The sequence below is a fragment of the Pogona vitticeps genome, chromosome 12 (genome assembly GCF_051106095.1).
Source record: "Pogona vitticeps strain Pit_001003342236 chromosome 12, PviZW2.1, whole genome shotgun sequence".
Lineage (NCBI taxonomy): Eukaryota > Metazoa > Chordata > Lepidosauria > Squamata > Agamidae > Pogona > Pogona vitticeps.
The window spans coordinates 25868551-25885554 of NC_135794.1; the positions used below are offsets into that span (position 1 = coordinate 25868551).

The 17004-nt window shown below is 51.5% G+C and overlaps 1 protein-coding gene across 2 annotated transcripts in view; it reads right to left on the reverse strand.

The window, feature by feature from the left end:
- MYO5A (myosin VA) overlaps positions 1 to 10213 on the reverse strand; it is a 49307-nt gene extending 39094 nt beyond the window's left edge. For both annotated transcript variants that reach the window (XM_072981870.2, XM_072981869.2), the window contains exon 1: positions 10096 to 10213. In XM_072981870.2, coding sequence (XP_072837971.2) covers positions 10096 to 10122 — 27 coding nt within the window. In that variant the 5' untranslated portion in view covers positions 10123 to 10213. The remainder of the gene's footprint in view (positions 1 to 10095) is intronic.
- Positions 10214 to 17004: the final 6791 nt, after the last annotated feature.

Here is a 17004-nt window from a genome sequence, read left to right on the forward strand (position 1 = left end):
TCAATCAATCAATCAATCAACATGCAAGCCAAGAACCGTGTCCCTGTTTCAGACCATGAGTTGACAGATGTGTTGTTCCTGTTTAGATCCTCTCAGTCTGGCTTTGCATCCTGAGTGTGCCTAGAGATCAATGCCCTGTGGCAGATCTGTGGATGTCAAAGCAGAGACATCCAAGGGTATGCTTTGAAACCTAGGCCTATGAGGTTGAAATCCTCAACAGATAGTGGCTGAGAACACAGAATAAAGCAACAGCCCTTCCCGAAAAAAAAACAAAGCAAAGCAAAATGAGACAACCCCCCCCCCAAAAAAAACCCACTCTGCCATTTACAAAAATAGAAGGTAGGGTTGTGGAAGGAGTTTCATAAAGCAGAACATAAGGCATGCAAGATTAACAGTGCAAAGAGGCCCTCGAGACCACTTCTACAGCTGAGCTATTATGCAGGAATGACACAATCTTGCAAGGAAATCTCACAAGAAGGAGGTTTTTCACAAGTCAAAAGGTTTCTCCCAAACTGCTACTAAAAAGCACCTGTGATTTTCACCTCCTAGCCACTAAACGGCTGGACAGAACAATGCACAGGGAAAAGGTCCCTGAAAATGTTCCCCCTTCACACACTTTCAGACTCTCATCCCTTTAAAGAAAAGGCACCCGCGGATCCCTGTCTCTCTCCTAAGAAGAGCAAGAACACACGAGGGCAAGCATCCTCTCGGACTCTCTGCTCTCCCCCAAGATCACATGGACAAATCATCAGACCGTCTCAACCACCAAAACACGGGCATCACAAGACGCGCTGGAGGCTTCCACCTCTTCAAGGCGCTCTCGGCCGCTAGAATTAAGCTCGTTTTTGTGAGGCCTTTCCAAAGTGGACTCTCGGAAGGAAATACATTGGGGGACTTTTTCAGCCCCATCACAACACTCAAGAGCAGCCCAAGCATCTTGAGCAGCTACCTGTCGGCATTGTACACCCCGGTGAGGGATGAGGAGGGCATCCAGTGGGACGAAGGGCGGCCGCTTGTGAGGATGTATGCCCATTCTGAGCACACAAAATGAAGACAAGAGGGCATTTATTGACTGCAGAATGCAGACCAGACTCGTTAATCACCTGAATTCCAACTATAAACAAAGTTTTATCAGACTGCCCCAACAACATTCAGTGGTGTTTGGTAAGCGGCCCGGCCCCATCAGATGTCCATCTGTTGAGTCAGCCACGGATGGATCAATGGCTCAGCATTCTTTCAGGGGGCTGGATCCACCAGATTCCCTTCCTCCTCCCTGAGAAAGGGGTCTCCTTTCAGCCAAAAGAGGCTCTTTATATCCAAGAAAAGAAACTCATCCAACCCACCAGGCCACGATCGCTCCCGTTTTCCTTGCTTGCTTCCTATGTATACCAATAAGGCTGCTTGAGAAACAAAACATCTCGTTCACTTCTTGAAAAGGTCGACACAGTCCTCGGGAGCAGACGTACGCCCAGCGACTGTTCAGGCCCTCCTGCCGCTTCTCCTCTGCCCCCCCACCCACCCACCCAGCAGAAGCCCTGCTCTTTCAGGAACTCAGGAGGGTAGTAAGTGGCTCCCCTAAGAAGTCCATTACGACCACCTCCTCTGGATCTCTCTGGAATAAGAGACAGAAGAAGAGATTCTCGGCCCCAAGCCACACCACCCACGGCGTCCCCCTCCAGGGTTAGCTTTTTTGGGGCCACTACGAGCAAAGGAGGCCTTCAAAAAACAGTAACAACAGAATGGAGGGTTTGGGTTGCGGGATGTTCGTCTTGCTGAACACTGCCTTCTCCGTGCCCCACCTTTGCTTCTTCCCCTTACATGGCAAGGACTACTAACTGGCCTACACCAAAGGGTACCTCTGGAGCCTTAGACTGTGACATTCAGACATGATGCTTCCTTCGTTTGCAAGAAGAGGAAGCTAGAGAGGAACTCTCTCTCTCTCTCTCTCTCTCTCTCTCTCTCTCTCTCTCTCTCTCGTGGAACTGCATGAATTCTAACAGGGAAAAGGAAGGAGGAAGTGAAGGAAATGTTGCCACTGTCTCACAACGGCCCACACAAGCAGAAGACAGTGGCTATAGCCTGCTCGTCCGTTCACAGGTTTAACGAACTGTATTACTCCAGCCTGCCTATTGCTTATGGCTCCCACACAACACCGACTCTCTGTAACAGTTTTAGAAAAGGGACAGCCATTGCCTTCACACCTTGACAGCTTACTTCTGAGTAGACAAGCAGAGGGTCGCATTGCTATCTCTCGTCTCCGGGTTGTCCTCTTACACTACGACCCCCAAGAAGTCACCATCTGACAGAATGAAACTCGACCGTGATACCTCTGTATTGTACGACCAATTTGGTTTAGACGGGTGGCATGCTGACAACCCTACGGCACAGCCTTGCTCCAAAACCACAGAAATGACAACTGCACCAGCAGGAACAACACTGTCTGCAGGGGAAAACACACCAGGCGGTTTCCCTCAAAGATTACCGACCATCATTTGAGAACCTCACTCAGGCCACTGAATCCTACACTATAAATACCGAACACATCAGATAACGTGGAAGACCTTTCGGTGAGCAGCCACGCCTCTGCCTGCAGCTGAAACCAGCCAGTTGTTTCGTGTGACTTGGCACAGGACTGCCATGCTGGTAGGGGCCAGGAGTCACAAAGCACACCATGCCTACGAAAGGGGTAAAGGTACAAAATCCCGGCACTTACTTTAACATACATATAGTCCAAATTGTCTAGCCTTGTCCTGTATTTTGGCTGGTGGACGCCCTCGGTGATTTGAGCCGCCGCTGCGGACGCCTTTTTGAGCAACGGGTCCTCCATGCTCCTCGATGGCCACAGATCTGCCGCGCACTTCAGGCAGGCATCTCCCAGCGCGTCTGATATCACCCACTTCTCAAACCAACCCTCAAAACAAGCCACAAAGCCCCAGCAGAGGCTGGCGTGTGACGGCCAGGGCCAGCTCCCTGAATCCCTTCATTGTCGGGCCTCTCCCCAAAACTTTAGCCGGCGTCTTCCTCTGCACAAAGAGCAAGAGTGTTTCCTTTCCGTGACCCTAGACGGAATGGCAAAAGCCCGGGTCTTGTGATAGTCATCAAATGCTGAAATCCAAAAACATCGCTCCTGGCATCAGTAAATATTTTGTTCTCTCCGTCCATTCACATTCAGTGGCCAGCCTCAAGGGCCCTCCTATCATCTCAAACGATGGCCCCCACGTCCCCTCCCGCCCGGGAAACCACCACGGCTTCTTCGGCAGAGCAGATCTGTAGCAGAGCCGCTGGCATTCCTCCGTCTGCACAAGGATGTGAAATCGAACGCTCATCTAAGGCTTTCTTTTCTTTCTTTTCTTAAAGTGCTAAGACTTTGGTGGCAGGATATGAAGTCTGCCTCCGTATCCTGTTCTCCCTCGGCTGCTCTTATTTCTGGCCAACCCTTCCCAAACCCAGAGGTGGCCTGTCCTTCATCAGGACTTTCTTTGAGGCAGAGGTTGGAGGACCACCTGCCAGGGATGCGTCAGCCGTGGGTTTCCTCCTCCATCACAGGGTGACCTTTGGGGTGCCTTCCAGATCACTCTACAGTTCTGTGAAACCTCTTTAAGCAGCTGAGACCCAGAAACAGACTTCAGCCCCGAGAGCCAAGATATGTTTGCTAGCATCCCTTACAGGAGACTTTGTTTGTACGGAGCTGCTTACGCTTCCTCCCTCCCTCCCGGAGCTTTCAAAGTAATGAGAATGCCTGGGCTCCGTCGACAGCTTCTCCCAGTCCAAACCCATTTGTCGTATTTTACTGGGATGCAAGTTGCCCCCCCCCCCGCAAAATAACCTTCATTTCACAGACCTGAGAACAAATGAGGACTCTGGACTCACAATCTCCCAATGAAGGCAGAAGACATTTTTTGGGGGGGGGGGGTCCCTTCTACAGGGCACATTTCGTTCTGCTTTGGAAGGGCGGCGACGGAGTGGCATGCTTCCCAAGCAGGAGGACCCCGACTCATTTGCGAACCTCCTCAGTTAAAAGAATCCGGGGACAGTTGATGGCGAGGACCGAGACTCCCCGGGCAAGGCCAGATGCAGGAAGGAACGGAACAGGCCAAAGGGAGACGCATCCTCACCCTGCCTCCCTTGCCTTGTAAAGCAGCACCTGGTATAGGAAACAGGATCCTTTTCGGAGAAGTGGCATGTCTTGCCTCAGCACTACAGCTGGTGTGAACGTGAGGTGAGGGACTCCTGCATTCATGTTAGATGAGGCTTCAGCCTGCTTTGCAGGTTCCACTGAAGCATCTGCTTTCAAGAAGGAGCCCCAGCACGGCTCACACACCGGCACCCCTTCGTCACTTCTCTTGGCCCAGAGTAGCCCCCCCCCCCGGCAGTGACGGTGGCGAGGGGGGAAGGGGGGGCTGGCAGCCTGACTACAAGCTTCCACTTCTTTAACGATGCTTATCTGACCATTAAGTTCGACTCTGTGCTGCAACTCCACAGTACACTGGAGTTGCCCCCCATGAGAAATATTGATGAGGGCCATGATGGGCGATGAGGGCGGATCCCTCCCTTGCCTGTGGCTGCCTGGCCCAGGAGGGCTGCGGCAGGTCCCCCTCCCTCACGGCTATCCCTAACACACAGGGCCAGCAGAAAAGATGGACCAAAAAAAGAGGGGGGGGGCTTCTGCTCCATAGAGGGATATGCAAGACCGCCCTCAGGGAGCACAGCCGAAGGACTACTAGGCACACCCGCTCCGCTGCTGACTCCCTCGGAGTCCCTCTACAGAGAAGTCTGCAAGGGGCTGATTCATGCAATCCAGGGCGGGGTGGGGTGGCTTTCAGATTTCACATTATTCAGCATTTATCTGCTCGTTTTCTGCCACACCCCAAAGCAAACGGGCTTCCCTTTAAGCTGCATGTAAGTCAAGAGTACTTAAGAGCGCTCCTTCTTAAGAAGGCACATAGAGGAAACCTCCACAAGACAAGGCCAGGCACTCAGAGCCTTCTGAAAATCCAAGAGGCCTCCAGACAGGCTGCTTCACTGGCCCTGGTTTTCCCTACTATGGTGTAAAACCAGCAGGCAGGAAAACCATCTCCACTGCTTGTCAGGACGTGCACACTTTCCCATCCTATCCCATGGGCAGACACGGGCAGAGGCGGGGTGGGGGAACGGGCGGAGTCTCCCCAAAGGACCGTGAGGTCCCTCTCAGCTGATTCCCACTGCTGGGTGGCTTCCAACTCGAACACAGAAGCAGCCAAAACCAGCACGTTGCCCTTGGCGTTGCTTCACTGCCATGGGATAAGGAGCTGGCGGGTGGCGATCTTTTGCTGAGCACCGACCAGCCAAAGCCACAGGGAAACTCACCTTTTTCTGCTCCGCTGCTGCCCCCAAAAAAAGGCTCTTCAGGGGTAAATCAGACTTCAGCCCTGCTGCCAGAGCAACAGAACCATGGATGTCAAGGGGACCCCGGCTGCCCTTGACTCTGCTTGGGTGGAGACTAGCCTTTGTGTTCAGAGCCCTCGGATGTCCGTATTCTAAATGCTCCTGTGCAAAGACTCACGGGCCATCCTTTTTGCTCTGTGACAGATAAACCACCAGACGGTTCCTTTTAACAGAACACTTCTTGGATGAAAAATTCCAAAGAAATGTTCGGGGTTCTCATGATCCAACGTGCATTACCCAATCCATTCCCCAGAAGCTAATTCGCTGAGCTAGATGAAGCTTTCAGAAATACAGAAGGACCTGCACAGGCTGATCTCGTTTTCTCCTCAAATGAAGTGCTCTCAACGCAAATATAGCTGCCAATCTGTTTCGTATTTTTGGAGGAAGGCCTCCGAAAAGAAACTGCCGCTTTAGACTTGTCAACGTACAAAACTTTCTCATTGCTGGTGATGCCTAGGCTGAATGGCAGAGAGCCAGGCCTCTTTCTGCTGTGCCCTCTCATGCTTTTGCAGATTTATTATGGCAGGATTTTCACAGAAACCCACTTCTGCCTTCACTGTACCCTGTTGCTGTCACATGACAGAATTCTGATAAGGTAGTAATAAAGCTTTTCTAGGCAAAAAAATGGCACTGTTGGATTAAAATAATTAAGTATTTAGACAACAACATAATTGTGAAGGCTTAGTTCATATATAGGATTAACGCAGCATGCTGTTGGATGCTGGAATAATTCTACACATTTCCCTTTAGAATCCTCCGGCTGGGGCGCCAGACTCTAGTGTGGTTCAAAATTCATGTATAACTCTTATGCTCCCAAAAACGTAAGTACAAAACATAAACACAGAGAGAGAGGGAGGGAGAGAGAGAACAGTTCTCTCTGTCAAGGTTGTCTCCCACAGCGTTGACAACCCTTTGCCTACAGCACCAACGTGGAATGAGCCTTAAAGGGCCTTATGACTCCCTGATCTAGAGGCTGAATTCGAGATGTTGTGTTTGGGGGTAAGCAGATCACTTTGACTGCTTCCGTGTGGAACCTGTGGAGTTCTGGATGGCCAAGGGCACTGTATTCATTGAATATTTATTCATTAAATATCTATTTATTCATTCATTGAATATTTATTTTTGGGAATATTTATTTATTTATTGAAAGCAATCTGTTCGAACCCATGCAATTCAACAGTATTTTGCTCCCATAGGCTGCAAATAGCATACTTTCCTCCCACCTATTTCTAGTTCTGCCGTAACCTAGCTGTTTCCAGTATCTCTCTGACTCAGTGATTTATATGTCCAGTTTACAGCATTTATTTGCTGATATAGCCAAACTAAAGATTGACTCATTGATCTGACAAGACATAAACCTGCCAGCCTGTGAATATAATTGCATTTCCTATACCAATAACAAACTTATGGCAAATGGTATGTGATGCTACACCAGGAAAAATCACGTTGAAAGCAGTGGCAATAAAGCTGATGGCTAGATCTTCTTGATAGTGCTCATTATTATTATTATTTATTATTTATTTAAACACACACATACTTTAAACATGTACCCTGTTTCTCTGAAAATAAAACAGGGCCTTATATTAATTTTTGCTCCAAAAACGCATTTGGGCTTATTTTCAGGAGGTGTTTTATTGTATAACAAACTAAGTTTATTCAAATGCAGTCATGTCATCTTATTCTGGTTGCTGCACAGTGGTGGAGGGCAGGGTTTCACTTAACTGGGCCTTATTTTGGGGGCAGGGCTTATATTATGGGCATCCTGAAAAATCATACTAGGGCTTATTTTCAGGTTAGGGCTTATTTTAGGGGAAACAGGGTAATACAAAACAAGCAAAGGGTTTTGAAAAAAACTGGACTTGATTTTTCTATACAGGACAAAACATACAAATAGCAAATTCAACAACCCACTTCACACCATGCATGGAGTAAAACTTGATCTCCATCACATCATCATTTGGGTAGGTGTAAACAGCAGGTTTACTCCAACACAGGAGTTGTGCATTCAAAAGCACACAGATGATTTAAAGGAGCAACATGACGGTATTTTCAGCTTTGCCAGAAAAAAATAATAATATAAATTAAAATAAAATATCTCAAAATATTGTTGTTTATATTTAAAAAGACATGCACAAGCGTCTTAAAAAAATAACTGGTCACACCTAAATTAAACACACACCCAGGTAGCAATTTGTGAAATTCCTGCAGGAAAGCTCGCCCGAAGGCCCCAGACCATCAGGGAGACTGCTTGGACTTCAAAAGAGGCCCCAACGCTGGATACTTTCAAATGCCAGCCAAAAACATGGATGTACATCCAGGCCTTCCCTCCTGTCAACTACTGATTTCTTTTGCTTTGCTATTTATTATTTATTTATTCCTGCACTATTTGTTATTGTTGTATGCTAATGTTTTTATGTTTTTTTTAATTGTTTTGATATTCTGTAAGCCACCCAGAGTGGTAGAATATACTAGATGGGCGGGATATAAATCAAACAAGCAAACAAATAAAAAGAACAAGCAAAGAAGAGGCCATTGGTTCCCAGTCTCTAGACTGTGACGGAGGTTATCATCTAGTGGTCAAAGCCCAATTTTAAGGCTGCCTGAAGTGCAAAACACGCTTAGAGTTCAGCAAAAAGGCACCTTCCTCTCCACACGTTATTCTGCGCTACCTGGGAGTCAGGAAGAGAAAAACTGCAAACAGGGCTGTCTTCTTCCCCATAATTATGGGAAGACGCCAAATGATGAGAACTTCTCTCTGCTTCAAAGGAAGGAGAAAGCTGTCGTGACAGCGCAGATCGCAACACACGTATTTGGAATCAAACAGAACTTTAGCCTTACATCGGCACACCCCCCCCCCAAAAAAATATCTCTGCCCTGCTGCCTAGGGCCATTTCCTGCCCTTAGATTCCAGGGTGCCAGGGGGGAGGCAGACAGACAGACAGACGTTACCTAGGCTGATATCCACTTACTTGGGGGGGGGGTACATTCTACTGAACACAGGGTTACATTTGAGGTGCTGCAGAAAAACCGAAGAGGTGCTCCTCGTCCCACCCTGGCTGCCAAGCAAAACTTCCACAGGTCAGCTTAAGGCATCACAGACAGTCGGGGCTCCCAACTGACATATGTCTCTCCTTTGGTATTCAGAGTAATTCCACGGGACAATGAGCTTCCCTTTTTTTTGTAAACTGCAAAATTAATCCTTTGTAGCGTTATTAGAAGCTGGCCAATACCACCCACAGGGCAAGAAAAAGCCCAGACCCCCCCCACACCCACCCCCGAACCACAGACCGCTGTGCCAGTCCGTGCACCTGCGTCCGGAAAAGCGGGCCGCGGCGTCTTCTCCAATGTGACGAGGGGCCTAACGAGCCCTCCCCTCCCTCTAGAGTCTACGGGGGCCCACCTGTCCTGCCCCCCCCCACATGGGGCAACGCCAGGAAAAAAACCCCAAAAACCCTCACCTTAATTCTATCAGGTTTATACAGAAATATGGGGGGGGGCAAAGTTCTTAAAAGAACCAATCTGGAAGAAACTCCCAGGCACTTGCAGGGGCCAAATTCAGACAGGACCCCCCCCCCAGGGGTTGGGGGGGGCTACTAAAGAGGATGACCCAGATTGGGGGGGGAGAGAAGGGGAGCAACAGCCTCCCTGCTGCACAAAAAGGGCAACTCCCCCTCCTTCTCCCTGGGGGGGAGGGGGGAACCTTCTGAAAGGAAGGGGCTCCGAGCTGAGGGCCCCAAGCGGTGGGTGGGGTGGGACCCCCTTTCTCCGGCCCCTCCCGCGAAGGAGGCCCCCTGGCCCAGGCGGAAAGGCCGGCGGCCTCTGCCCAAAGGGCTGGACGAGGCGAACCCCCGGAAGGGCCCCCCCCGGGAGACGCCACTCGCTCCTCGAGGGAAACCAAGCGGGGGGGGGAGGGAAGCGGGAAAGGGGCACAGGAGCCCCCCCCCGCCGGACAGACGGCCTGGCAGGAGAGGCAGGGACCGTCCCGGTGGGGGGGGGGGAGGCCCGTCATCCTTCGTCTCGCGCCCCCCCCCACCCGCGAGGGGGAGGACAGCCCGCCCCCCCTCCTCAGGCGGCTCCCCGGGCCCCCTCCCCGACCCGGTGGGGCAGGCGCGAGCGCGCGCGGGGGGGGAGGACGGGACCTCGGCGGAGGATGCTGAGGAGGAGGAGGAGGAGGGAGATGATGCTGAGGAGCCGGGCGGGGCTAGCTTTGCCCCCTCACCCTCCCTGCCCCCCCCGGTGTGGGTCCCCGGAGGAGCCCCTTCCTCGAGGTCACCCCCTCCATCCTGGCGCCGGGCGGGCGGGGGGGGGAGCGAAGGATGGCGGGCCGGGAAGGATGCTGGGGGCCTAGAGGGCCACCCGGAGGAAGGAGGGAGGGAGGGAGGGAAGGAGAGGACCGGGGGGGGGGCTGCCGGGAAGGGGAAAAAGGGGAAGGGGCGCGGAGGGGCACCCGGAGGGGGAGGGGGAGGAGGAAGGCCAGGACCAGGCAGTCCAGTTCCCCCCCCCCCAAAAAAAGACGCGTGCTCGCCTCCAAATGGGAATGGGAGAGGGAAGGGAGGGGGAGAGCGGGCTCGAAAGCCCCCGCCTGCCCGCCCCCCCCCTCGGGCCCGGCCCTTCCCTTCCCCGGCGGGGTTGCCGGGCCTCCGCCGCTCGCCCGCCCGCCCGCCCGCTCACCTTGGTGTAAAGCTCCGAGGCGGCCATGACGGCAACGAGGCTCCCACGCCCGGCGCTGCTCCTCCTCGGCCCAGCCGGCCAGCCGGCGGGAGGGAGGGAGGGAGGGAGCGAAGGAGGGAGGGAGGGAGGGAGCGCCACTTGGCCGGGGGGGGGGGGCTGCTTGCCTTGCCTTGCCTGCTGCGGCAGCCGGCCCTGCTCGCCTCGGGGAGGGGCCGGGAGGGGGAGGGGCGAGGGAGAAGCAGCCCCCTCCTTTTCCTCCTCCCCCCTCCCCGCCCTTCGGGACCCCCCCCCCGCCTCTGGAAAGCCCGGAGACTCGGGGGGGGGCAGGGCTCTTGCGCCGCCTCCCTCCCTCCCTCCCTCTTGTGCCCCTTTCGCCTTCCTTCCAGGAGAGGCTTCTTCTTCTTCCAAGGGGGGGGGCGTCTCTCTCTTGGGCTGTGGCCTCCCTGACCTCTTCCCTCCGGCCAGGGACTCCCCCCCTCCTGTGACCCCGGGGGATGACCCTGCCCTTCTGCAATCCAGCCTGGAGGTCAGGGAGGCTTCCTCTTCGGACATTCAGCCCCTACCCTGGCGTGACCTTCGCCAACTACCGCCTTCCCAGGCCAAAATAATGCCCCCACCACCTCCTTCCATAACACAGCGTTTTCTTATACAAGAGAAGGAAGCGCTGCTCCATCTTCAGAGCGGGGGAAATCTACCTATATTCCAGCCTTTCACTTTTGTCATTTTTCATGTGTCTGTAAATATAAACATCGTCTTTTTAACACCTGGGATGTTGCTTCTGTAGAGTATTGTATGCAGAAGGGCTGCTGTAAAATCTCAATGCAACCCTGAAGCTGTAGTGATAAATTGTTCCAGAGCAAGTCCGACACTGAGGTCTAGCAAAGATAACACATATTGAACACTGCACCAGTTGTTCAGAGTGATCAAAAATGACACACCCAGCTTCAGTTGTGCAAGGAAGCTGAAAACACCAAGTGACACTGACGCAATACCATGCAACTTGCTGTTGTTTAGTCATTAAGTCATGTCCGACTCTTCATGACCCCATGGACCAGAGCACGCCAGGCCCTCCTGTCTTCCACGGCCTCCTGGAGTTGTGTCAAATTCATGTCAGTCGCTTTGCAGACACTGTCTAGCCATCTCATCCCCTTCTCTTGCCTTCACACTTTCCCAACATCAGGGTCTTTTCCAGGGAGACTTCTCTTCTCATGAGATGGCCAAAGTACTGGAGCCTCAGCTTTAGGATCTGTCCTTCCAGTGAGCACTCAGGGCTGATTTCCTTCAGAACGGATAGGTTTGCTCTCCTTGCAGTCCAGGGGACTCTCAAGAGCCTCCTCCAGCATCACAATTCAAAAGCATCAGTTCTTTGGCGGTCACCTTTCTTTATGGTCAAGCTCTCACTTCCACACATCGCTACTGGAAAAACTATAGCTTTGACGATGCGGACCTTTGTCGGCAAGGTGATGTCTCTGCTTTTTAAGATGCTGTCTAGGTTTGTCATCGCTTTCCTTCCAAGAAGCAGGCGTCTTTTAATTTCGTGGCTGCTGTCTCCATTTGCAATGATCATGGAGCCCAAGAAAGTAAAATCTGTCACTGCTTCCATATCTTCCCCTTCTATTTGCCAGGAGGTGATGGGGCCAGTGGCCATGATCTTACTTTTTTTGATGTTAAGCTTCAGACCATTTTTTGCGCTCTCCTCTTTCACCCTCATTAAGAGGTTTCTTAATTCCTCCTCACTTTCTGCCATCAGAGTGGTATCATCTGCATATCTGAGGAGGTTGATATTTCTTCCAGCAATATTAATTGCGGCTTGGGATTCATCCAGTCCTGTCTTTCGCGTGATGTATTCTGCATATAAGTTAAATAAGCAAGGAGACAATATACAGCCTTGTTGTACTCCTCTCGCAATTTTGAACCAATCAGGAAGCAAGAGTTAGAACCATATCCAGTTCTAACCGTTGCTTCCTGTCCCACATATAGATTTCTCAGGAGACAGATAAGGTGGTCAGGCACTCCCATTTCTTTAAGGACTTGCCATAGTTTGTTATGGTCGACAACAAACTTGCAACTTACCTTTTGTATTTTAAGTGCCTCAAGCCCTTTAGCAAATTAACAATAAAGCCTCCAAGTGTGATCAGCTCAATTAGCCCAATATAGAAACTTGTTTGTATGGCTGTATCTAAGGAGGACAACTGTGGTGTAATTCTAGCCATTTATAGCCTCCACAAGGCCAGAGTTCTCCTCCTTACAGGGCAGGACTCATGGAGAAGATACCCCCAGGAAGCAGAGTCTAAGCAGAAGCCACATGCATGAGATTCCTTGGTCTGGCCAACAATTAAGAATTGCGGATGGCATCAGACCCGAGGGCCAGCTACTCCGGTGTTCTGCTCGCCACTGGGTTAGCCCGGTGTTTCTGGATACTGGCCCAAAGGCAGCCAGCCCCTGGCTCATGATGGCTCTTCTCCTCTGCAGTGATTTGCATCTTTAGAGCTGCCCTCTCAAGCCTCGTCTCTCTTTATGAGCCTGAAGTTTTAAGAGGAGGCCTTTCTCTCCGTCCCGCTGCCCTCTCAGGTGCTCTTGCTGGCGCCAAGAGAGAGAGGGCCACCTCTGTCCCCGAGGGGTGGAACGCCCTCCCACAGCAGGCCAGCTTGGACCCCTCTCTGCCATCTTCCTGGAGGCAGGCAGAGACCTTCTCTCTTGTCAGGCAGGTTTCTCAGTCACTGGATGCTTCAGTGAGGGGCTGCTGATGCCCTCTTTCTAGTTTTTACATGGCTTGTTTCAATATTGAATACCTCTTCTTGAGGAGACAGGAAGGGTATCAATAGCTTGAATAAAGCTATGTAATATAATATATAATAAATACAGCCTCTAGCACCATCAGTCAGCTGGCAGCCAAGTTAGACAAGACCCACTAAACATCCTTTAGGGCAGTGGCTCTCGACCTTTTTCCGAATCGTGGCCCCCTTTTATAAGACCCAAGTAACATGTGACCCCCCCCCTTGCCACGTTTGTATAAAAAGGCATTTTTAAACAGGTAAAATCATCCCTTCTCAGAAAGTGAAGGCTTCTTTCTTCCCCCAAAGGGCCTGTTTCTCATACACACACATACACACTAAATTTAACATCCCGCTCTGAAAGGTCAAGGAAGGCATGATAAAACAAGGGCTACATATAAGTTGACCCATGATCCCCCTGGGAATCATGACCCCCAGGACGGGAAGCACTGCCTTAGGAGGGAGGAATGGCAAATCCTCAACCAAAGGTGATTACTTGGTTAAATTTCAGCATGCTTTCACCTCACAAGGACAGAAACAAGCCTGTTATGGAATTAAAGTCAAACAATATTAAGTTTTAATACCAATATTAGAAAAATAAGGTATATAAAGTTTGTTACAATAAGGTATGGATAGAGTTCTGCAGTTGAAACACACTAGAAAACAGGGCTGGTCACTTTTTCCTAAAGTGGAAAGCAAGTTCTATAGAAAATTATTGGTAGCCAGAACCAAGAAATTCAATTCCATTCTTGCCCAAGGTCTGGGGACAGCGGGAGACACAGATTAAAAGAGCAGACACATTTCTACAAAATGATGAAAACTAATTAGTTGAATTTATTATCCATACTATACAGGGTCAACGGTGGTATGGAGCAGCAACTTAAACTTTCACCACCCCTTAACATATCAAACCAAGGGGTTCTTTCCGTGGCCTCAGCACATGCCCTCCTAGGACTATGAAGGAACGAGCAGGTGGAGGGGGGGGGGTGGCCTCTCCAGAAACACTTCTGGAGCACTGCATTCCTCCACGAGCAGTGACTGGGAAGAGTCTGGGAAAAACTGCATCCTGTCTTTGTTACAGATAAGCACTGCTCGTCACTGCAGAAAACAGACCGACTGCTAGACTCTGGTGCAGAGAAATCTCTGAAAAAAGGTTCTTTATCAAATATTTATTTATTTATTTATTTATTTATTTATTTATTTATTTATTTAATTTATACCCCGCCTATCTGGCCCACCGGACCACTCTAGGCGGCTTCCAAATATAAAATCAAATAATAAAACATAGACAAATACATAATAATCAAACAAAAACAGCAGTAAAGATAAAAAGGAAAAGTAAGAAAAAATCAAGAGTTGGCTGGAGGGAAGGCCTGAATAAACAGCCATGTTTTTAATTGGGTTTTAAAGGTGCCCAGCGTGGGGGCCGCGCGAATCGCCGGAGGGAGATTGTTCCAGAGGCGAGGAGCCACCGCCGAGAAGGCCCGGTTTCGTGTCTTCTCCTTCCGGGCCTCTCTCAGCGTCAGGCTCCTCAGCCTCACCTCCTGACTCGCGCGGGTGATCCGGGTAGACCTTGGTGGGAGGAGGCGTTCCGCCAAATATCGAGGTCCTAAACCGTTTAGGGCCTTATACGTAAGCATTAAAACTTTGAAGTTGACACGGAAACAGATGGGCAGCCAATGCAATGCGGCCAGCGTTGGAGAGATGTGTTGATATTTTCTCACTCCTGTAAGGAGCCTGGCCGCCGCATTCTGCACCACCTGAAGTTTCCGTGTCAGCCTCAAAGGCAGCCCCACGTAGAGCGCGTTACAGTGATCTAATCTTGAGATTACGAGCGCATGCACCAAGGTAGTGAGCGCCCCCATGTCAAGATAGGGTCGCAGCCGGGCAATCCGCCAAAGATGGAAAAATGCGGTGCGGACTACCGATGCCACCTGGGTTTCCATGGTGAGCGTCGGGTCCAAATATATGCCGAGGCTGCGGACCCCACTCTTCGCGGCCAAGGTGGTCCCCCCAAATGTGAGAGAGCCACCCAAGCCACCTACCATGGGGGCACCCACCCTCAGAACTTCCGTCTTATCCGGATTCAGCCTCAGTCCGTTCTCCTGCATCCATTGCAGTACGGCCCCCAGGCAACGCTGAAGGGAAAGGACAGCATCACCTGCAGTTGGTGAAAAGGAGATGTAGAGCTGGGTGTCATCGGCATATTGATGACACAAAGCCCCACATCCCCTAATGACCCCACCCAGCGGCCTCATATAGATGTTAAACAGCATTGGGGAGATAATCGACCCCTGTGGAACCCCACAATTGAGACTCCACGGGGCCGAGACGCTCTCCCCAAGCTGAACTCTCTGGGGACGGTCCCCCAAGAAGGAACGGAGCCAGGCAAGTGCCAAGCCACCAATTCCCAACTCAGAGAGCCTCCCTAGGAGGATACCGTGGTCGACGGTATCAAAGGCCGCCGAGATGTCGAGGAGGACCAGCAGGGAGATTTTGCCACTGTCGGCCTCCCTCAGCAGGTCATCGTACAGGGCGACCAATGCCGTCTCAGTACCGTGGCGCGGCCTGAAGCCCGACTGAAATGGATCCAGGGCATCCGTTTCGTCCAGGTGAGCCTGGAGCTGATCGGCCACCACCCTCTCAACCACTTTGCTCATGAAAGAAACATTGGCGACAGGCCTATAATTGCCAATTTCGTCCGCCGCCAAACTAGGTTTCTTTCTTATGGGCCTAATGAGTGTCTCCTTGAGGGCGGATGGAAATCTACCCTTAAGGAAAGACTCATTTATTATTACTGTGGCCCATTCTGTTGTTATCGGCCTGGCTGCTTTGATTAACCAGGCCGGGCAAGGGTCCAAGGAGGAGGTGGTGGCTCGGCAGCGGTCAAGCACCCTGGAAACGGAATCAGGCGTTACAGGCTGAAAAGAATCGAAAGTCACTGGGTAAGATGGAGTGCTGGACATCTCTGCTCGACTCACTGTTTTTAAAAACGGAGAGAGCTCCCGGCGGATGGCCTCCACTTTAGATTTAAAAAAGGCTGCAAACTGGTCAGGGGAAAAACTAGGGGGAGGCCTATCACCTGAACCAGTTCCAGATAGGTCGCGCACTATACGGAATAACTCCGCCTGCTGGTTGGACGCTTCGCTTATCCGGTTAGCGAAGAATGATCTACATGCAGCCTTTACCTTAGTCAGGTAAAGGTTAGTTGCGACCCTGACAGCTGTCCAATTGTAATCCGTCGGGTTCTTCCTCCACCTACGCTCTAGCCTTCTCCTATGTCGCTTCATCGCTCGGAGCTCCTGGTTAAACCAGGGCGCAGGCCGAGCTCTGAGCCGGAGAGGGCGTTTAGGTGCGATCGTGTCTATAGCCCTAGTGGCAGCGATGGACCAGCTGTCAACCAGAGCCTCGACAGGAGCGCCAGCCAGGTCAGCTGGAACACCTCTCATGGCCTCCTGGAATCCAACAGGATCCAGTAGCCTTCGAGGTCGGACCATAGAAATAGGTCCTTGCTCCCTGCGAGGGGGGAGTGCCACTGAGAGGTTGCATTTTATTAGGTGGTGATCTGACCATGACAATGGGACCAACTCGAGGTCAGTCACCACCAGACCACACTCGCTCCAGTTGGTGGAAAAAACCAGGTCTAACGTATGGCCACCCACGTGGGTGGGGCTGATAACATGTTGGGACATGTTCAAGGAAGCCATGGTTTCCAAGAACTCAAGAGCTGGCCCTGTGGTCTCTGCCCCCGCATGCACGTTGAAATCACCCAAGACCAAAAGCCTCGGGGATCCCAACAATGCCGCGGAGACAAAGTCGGCCAGCTCCGGTAGGGAAGTGGCTGGGTCGCAGGGAGCGCGGTAACCCAGCAAAATCCCAATACCATCCCTAGCCCCTATCGACACGTGGAGTGCCTCTAGACCTGGCTTTACCACCGAGGAGCGCCTAGTAACCTCTAAGTTGGATTTGTAGACAATGGCTACTCCCCCGCCCCGCCCCTCCAGTCTACCCTGATGCTGGACAGCATAACCAGGTGGGCAGATGAGAGCCAGAGGAGGACCCCCCTCCCCATTAATCCACGTCTCGGTTATGCATGCCAGGTCTGCATCCTCCTCCAGGATAAGGTCGTAAATCA